General features: G+C 37.7%; 1 protein-coding gene across 1 annotated transcript in view; it reads right to left on the reverse strand.

The window, feature by feature from the left end:
* Positions 1-7,500, reverse strand: part of LOC140944374 (uncharacterized) — a 38,870-nt gene that overhangs the window by 17,775 nt on the left and 13,595 nt on the right. The window contains exons 3-7 of the mRNA XM_073393529.1: positions 5,178-5,329; positions 2,670-2,755; positions 1,933-2,032; positions 1,459-1,620; positions 792-869 (exon numbers count right to left, since the gene is read on the reverse strand). Coding sequence (XP_073249630.1) covers positions 792-869; positions 1,459-1,620; positions 1,933-2,023 — 331 coding nt within the window. The 5' untranslated portion in view covers positions 2,024-2,032; positions 2,670-2,755; positions 5,178-5,329. The remainder of the gene's footprint in view (positions 1-791; positions 870-1,458; positions 1,621-1,932; positions 2,033-2,669; positions 2,756-5,177; positions 5,330-7,500) is intronic.

Raw genomic sequence — 7,500 nt, forward strand, 5'->3', positions numbered from 1 at the left:
GATGATGATGGTGGTGGAAATGAAGAGGGTACTGAAAGTTTTGGTGACAATGTTGAAGTTTACAACACGCCTTCACAAAGAAAGTTGCAATGTGTTGTCAAGCATTAAATTTCTACAGTTTAATAACATTCGTCTGCAAACTTTAAACTAGTGACACGTTTTTCAATTTGTGCTACTTTTTGAGCTTTCAAGCACTTTAACACAATCAGTGTTAACTTCTTGGCCTAGGAATACTAATTATAAAATACTTTGTACGTCTGTTATGTATGTCTTTTGTATGTCTGTTCTATTTCAGTCCATTCATTAATCTTGATTTCTGGCTGCTGCTAAACACTGAAAAATTGGCAATTTTTCAGTTAAAGGAAGATTGAACTTTTCATTAAACATTTGTAGTTGCTGTTGACTTAAAGGCAACCAGTTTGCAATACAAACACTTGACTTTTATATTAGTAATGAAAGTCCCGTGAAGAGTTTATTTATAAAGGAAGCTAGGAAACTTTCTTCGAGCATAGAGTAATTGGAATAGCCTTTTTTATTAAAAAAAAATCCAAAAATAATGCTTCCTTTTTTAATAAGAGGAGAAAAAAATTGCAACCCCCCTCCCCCCCTTCGTCTGTCAAAAATTTTTGCAAATCCCCCCTTGTCCCTTTTCAAAAGAAATTTGACATCCCCCCAAAAATCTTCTCCCCCCCCCCCCGGCGGTATACCATAGGTTCAAGGTTTGTATCCTCAGACATCAGTTGTATCAGAAACAAAACTTTTTAAAGTTTTGTAAGAGTTAAAACTCTTACCTCTCACAAAAGCTTTCGGAAAATGTGGTTGCAATTCAATGGCAACGTTTGCATCATTCACTGTTTCAAGGTAATTACCTATGGAAATAAATACGGAACACACTTTGTAATAACCCAGGTAAGTTAAACAGAAAAAAAGGGGAGGGATACGATTAGTCAATGCGGCTAAATAAAAATAAAATAAAAATAAAAATACCTCTAAAATTTAGCCCAGATTGAGATCCGTGCTGTAAATTGCGCACCACGTTTTTTTCGATCGGTTTATAGCTACAATACTCGTCACAAATCGTTGAAACAGGAGCCATTTGTCTTGAATTCTCTCCAATTTCTTACATTCACTCCTGACACCTTCGTTCTAACTTAAATTTGCCCCTCTCCTTCCCCAATGTTGAGCCACGCGTATTTTGGAGCAGTGAGACGACTGTAATACCCAAATCAACATTAGGGAAGGGGAAAATCACTCAAGTGTCTCAAGATTTGTGACGAGTATTGTAGCCTGTGCCACGCTCTTGGTCAGTGTAGACAAGCGAAAAAAACCAGCGAGCAGTGAAATACGGCGGAAAGACAGAGGAAACGTTTTGCATGTCAAAATGTCAAATGTTCAAAAGACAAAAATTGCAGTGTAGGAGGGTTTTAAATGCTCGACATGTTTGTTACAACTTCTTACCCAAATTAAAATGTGCTGCCGCTCTGTTGCTGTACAGTTTGGCGTTAAGATCTTCATCCTTGCAGTTCACTTTAATTCCTTCAGTGTAGTAAGTAATGGCATTGTTGAAATTCTTCTTTTTGTATTCATCGTTACCCTCATTTTTGTAAACCTCAGCAATAGCTACAAAGGAGCAAATTTTAATTATTATAATTTTAGGGTTTTCAATCAGAGTTTAGTTCCACTTCCACTGAAATTTGCCTTGATCTCATTATAAATTTCTGCCACCAGAAACCAAATTAGAACATTGCAATTTACGTTTACGAATCTGACACAACTTCATATAATTAATCAAGGTTTTGACTAATAATAATATTAAAGCCCCACAACTGACAAGGAGATAAAGACTTATAAATTGGTGTCTATGAAAGCGAGAACAATTCCTTTGTCGTTGATATTTTATTACAGAAAGAAAATAGTATTTTAATTTCTCACCTCTTAAATTGCTATCATCAAAGGGAAGTGTTTCCCCAGCAGCTGATGTGACGTCATTTTCATTTGTGGCTGTGTTTGCACTTCTCTCCATGACGGAATGCTTTAAGATTTATATCACTAAGTTAACTTATTGTGATGTTTGTATCCAATGCAGGCGCGGATCCCACCGATTTCTACCGTTTACAGAAATTTATATTTTTCATAACAAATATATTTTTAATAATAATAAGAGAAAACTTTCCCACTTGAAGTCTTTTCACAGACGACATTGATAGAACTCGCCTTGCTCCATATTTACTACAACATGGAAATTGATCTTTATACATCCGCCAATTTGCATCAGAGGAGAATGGAACTGACCCATATCCTGTGTGAATGAGTCAGGAATCCAAAAAGGGGACTTTAGGAGGTTAAAAATCACAAGCTTGCACCTGAAATTGGCGCTCGTTTAGGAAACCGCTCACCATTTGTCCTAGTCCGCAACCGTAATGCATTTACGTAACACCTATATATTTTTACAGTCATTTTGAGCGCTTTTTAGCTTTGTAGAATATGATATGCTCCATTTCAATTCAGTGTAGTGTGGAAAGCACATAACAACGCCAGAATAATGCCGTCTTGTTATTCCTATCACAGATATCAAAACCAGAAAAGACTGTTCAAGATGTCACCTATTAAAGCTCGCTTCGGTTGATTTCAGTCCTACAGAGCATGTACTAGTATATCAAGACACTCACATATCTCTGCAGAGGCAGCTAGCGACGGAACTTGCATTCATCCAGCATTCATCTTATCTACATGAAGTGAACATGGACCAAACATTCTATTCGAAACAGAAAGTTCGATCAACTGCTAAAATATTAAGTAGGGTTTTTTCCCTTGCTTTCGAAATCAACAGCTGAAATCCCAAAGGCTTAGTATTGTTTAGGCTCGATTACCAGCCGCTGTGCTGTCTTGTTTTCTTTATACAATGAATGTATGCATAATTAATGTTGGGGTTATACGGAAATCTTGCCAAATACAGCGTTAAGAGATAAAACCAAAACCGAGCGATGGAAAGTGAAAGTGGTGAAAATGTTGAGTATTTCTGGATGTTACGGAAACCATTGTTAGTTCGCTTTTGTGTTGTGGTGTGGATATTGTTCGGTGTCTTTTCAATCTTTTGTATGACGTCATTTGGTGATGGCACCTGTCCGTAGCACCAAGAAACTACTAGAATATTCTGTTGTCTTAGTGCCCGCCAAAGAAAAAGAGTGGGAAATTGAGTGTGACACGGCTACTATTTTGTCACAGACTTGACTAATTGTGTCCAGCAAAAGATAAAAGAAATAATTTGATAGAGGTTTAGTTTATTTTAAATGCTTTCACTCATAGCTAACGCTGAAATTGGCGCTAAAAGATTTTAAACTAATCCGCTCAAAGCTTCCACTATAACTGGTTATATGACTTCGTGTAAAAATTGATGATGTGATATTATAACAAGTAACGTAAGAATTACTCATCATGCGAGACTTATTATTTAAACAACAAGGTTTGTAAGCCATTTTAACAACAAGAGCTACTGACAATGATCCTAAGCGGGAATACCGTATGAGATAAAATTGCAATTTTTCAAAATAAATCATCTATCAAACATAAAAAATTCATTTAATACATTTAGCAAATTTATAATCATAATTGACCACTCCAGAAATACCATAACACACCATAATGCTCTTTGTTTGTCACCCCAAAATTTTGCATAAGCATTGCCTTCAGTTTCTCTTGGGAGTTAAAATGGCCCCAAGAGAAACTGAAAACAATGCTTATGCAAAATTTTGGGGTGACAAACAAAGAGCATTATGGTATTTTATGGTATTTTCTGGAGTGGTCAATTCAGTTAGTGTTTATAATAATGCAAAAATTTAACTTCCTTTTATGTAATTGTGTCGTTTTTTGGACAAATATGTTGTTCCGAAAGTGGTGTCTTATCAATCGGAACCTTTGGAAACCGAACCGGTGGAACGGCTCGAGCTATCCGTTCGAAGAAATTGCGGAATTATTGGTCACGTGACCTTTTAATACGTCACAAATCTGCTTTTATGGTTCCACGAATAACAGATAAATGGTTCCACGAATAACAGATAATCTTTTTTTCATAATTTTCTTTTCCCTTCTACTTTCTACATTTAATACAACCAATATGCAATGTCAATTGCACTACTATTAAGATAAAAAGCAGCCCAATTTAGGTTTATTACCGAAGGGGGGGAGGGGTCTCAGTTATTGACTCTAAATGTTTCCAACTTCAAAATGTCATATCTCATCCAGTATCTGTGGTATGTACATACTGTTTTCGGTTTTCAACTTCTCTTGACGCGTTCTATCTTAAACAGTAGAGAAATTAAAACAATTCCAAAGTTTCATTTTAAGAAAAATTTGACGTCATCAATTAAGACGTCATATAGGGACAAGTTCTATAAACAAGTCTTTCAAAATGATTGGTATGTCGTCTTATATTAACCTAACAAGTCTCGCAAGCAGTCGATCAACATCAACAAAGTTATAAAAAAAAACTCACAAAAAGCCCAATTTTGAAACATTTGGGGGTGGTTTGGCCCCTACGTGAACTTTAACACATCCCAGTGTTAACTTCTTGGCATAGGAATACTAATTAAAATACTTTGTATGTCTGTCATGTTAGTTATTAGAGCTCTATTTCAGTCCATTCATTAATCGTGAACTTCCGAAAATCAAAGGAATTTTTTCGATAAACTTCGAAAGTTGTACATGAATGGAACGGTCATCTAGACATTTTTAGCCTTCCTTAGTCTATATAAGATTCTAGGCAATTTTTGCTTCTCGGAACAGATATTTCACAGAAAACAGTCATTTGGTGCCCCTGAGATTACGTACACTTTTTTCTTCGTAATATATTTCATTCTTTCTCTTCAAATTAATATTTTTGTCTTAGTTGCGTGTTTATTAGAACGGAATTGTAGAATGCGCTTCATGGGTCCTTAATCATTCAAGACAATCTTATTCGCTTCTACACAACAAAAACCAAACAAACCTCAAGTTTTCCATGTGATGTATGGCTTTGCAAACATAGGCATTAGTTTACTGATGAATCTCTCCCAGAAATTAATTTCTATTTCGCACCGTCTTTTCCTTACTGTTTCTTATAATAACAAACCGAAGCAACGACACTGATTAGAAGGAAAAAGGGACGCAGTGAGCGTTATATCAAAAGATAGTTTACCAACCTTAAACACAAATAAAACGCTTCATGACTTCTTCATGACCGTCAGATGAAATGAGAAAGCATTATGCAGCAATTACACCAAGGCTTGCATATTTTACCTCCCCAGTATTCACCCGCAGAACCAACACTAGCGACTGTTGACGTGGACTTTGCCTGTTACAAACAAAAGGAGATCGGCAGATTAAGGGAAATTTCCCTTTTTCTTTCGGAGAAAGTCTTATCAATCATCACTTGATCTTCAACCGAAAATGCTGCATTTATATGGCTTGACATACATTGCTTACCTTACATAATAACAAATCGCCAAATCGAAAAAAATCATTTGCAGATTTAATAAATTTGTAAGGAACAATTTGCTTCAGAAAAAACGTTATACTATAAGGCTTAGTTCATGATTTGTTATGAGAAAAAAGAAGATTTGTGATATCGAAATATTTCAAACTTTTGTCAGTTCTGTGGTTGAAATGTTTTACCAAAAGTAAGCTTTTTATATAATCCGAATCTGTTGTCTCCAATGGGTTAATAACTTCATGAAATAAAAACTAGAACAAACTTAGGTGGAGTAAAATGCAAGTGAGAAAAAAATGAGAAGGCGAAAACATGGAAAATATTCTCATTCGTATAAAAGCCGCCGCGTGACGATTTAATCAACTAGATTACTGCGTGCTCCCTCGGAAAGCAGTTTACTGGTCTTTTACGGTCCCCAGGGAAATTCCCTAGGCCTTTTATACGCCCTAGCAAACAAATTCGCCGTCTTCTCGCAAGTCCACTCTACAACGGGCAAGCAAGTTTCCCCACCCTCCTCCCCTTAAGCGGCGCTGGCAAATTTTCTCTATCAGCCCACCCTATGCCTTATGCAAAATTTTTCACCCATAACTTATCCATCAAAAGGCATAAGGTGGCTTTTATGCGAATGTGAATTAGTTACTATTCTTGAAAGTGATGAGACAACCTCGTTCCTAGGGCCCTCCCCTACTCGCTCCCGGGAACTCAGATGAGTAGGAGATGACCCTGGGAACGAGGTTGGAAAGAGATAGTAACTAATTCACATTCGCATAAAAGCCACCTTATGCCTTTTGATGGATAAGTTATGGGTGAAAAATTTTGCCCGAGACCAGGGGTGCTATAGACTCATCCAAAAATAGGTAAATTATTGCAGAATACCTCATTAAGTTGCAGTACAGCCAAATCTCCCCGAAACTCAGAAAAACCCAGAAAAACTCCCTTAGAGAGATGGGCAGTGTTGGCGTAATGCCTCCCAGATGTGACGGATTCAATTGAGGGGAGTGGCCCGGCCCAACTGTGGGGCTTTCCCTACCAGATACGCTAAACGAAAGCTGAAGGGTGACTTGCAGCATGTGTAACCCGGTAAGTGAAATCCGAATGGGAGGAGATAAAAAGAAGGAAAGACCCTGCGAAAGAAGGAGGCTGGGAGGGAACCCCACAGTTGAGTCGAGTCAGGAAACCGTCCGAAGACTGGAAGAGGGGTGTGTTTAGGAACCCCCCCCCTGAGCACGACTCAAGTGTGGGGTAAGAAATATGGGATGTAAAAGCCAAAGAAAAATATAATATACAAGGAAACTCGTGCAAATTTATTAAGGCTGTACGCTAGAGTACAGAGAACGTAGTTACTGAAACTGATACCTAGGAGTTACGTCACCTTCTGTTCCTGCTATGTGACCTCTAAGGTCACAAGTGTAATAGGTGAATGTATTTATGCTCGGTGCGTTGGGAATTATGCGTGCGAATGGAGGTTACGTAATGCGTACCGCATTCAGGCGTGTTCATCATGCTTATTGTTTGGGTTGTGTTTAAATAGGTTCGCCACGTGTTGTGCTCTCACTTTAGGTCATTTCAGTGGCTATAATCGACCGCCTATAATCGACCGTCTCTTAATTTTTTGCTTGCTTATCATGTCTGATAAGAAAGGCGTGGAGGATCCCAAAGTTATCTCTGTTGGGTCTTTTGAAGACTTAAGGTCTTACTTTGATAAAAAATTTTCACATTTAAAGCGTGAGCTTTCTGATGATCAACTCAAATCGTCTTCATCCTTGGTGAAGAAACTTAAGACCGAAACGAGCCTAAGCTTCAAGTTTAGCGGCAACAAGAAGCAGTTCGAGTTTAATACTGAGACTTTGGAACGCGTCACTCAGAGTCTTTCTTTTGTCGATTCGCTGAAATCTCTGGTCGATCTTGAAGACTCTGAGAATCATCAAGTTTCAGCGCTGATTCTTAAACTCGACGACTCCCTCAACGCTGCTTCAAAGGCCATAAAGCGAAGAAACAAGCTCATCAGAATAGCGGATAAATCGGAAGCTGGCTGG

Source organism: Porites lutea, chromosome 7, assembly GCF_958299795.1.
Source record: "Porites lutea chromosome 7, jaPorLute2.1, whole genome shotgun sequence".
Classification (NCBI taxonomy): domain Eukaryota; kingdom Metazoa; phylum Cnidaria; class Anthozoa; order Scleractinia; family Poritidae; genus Porites; species Porites lutea.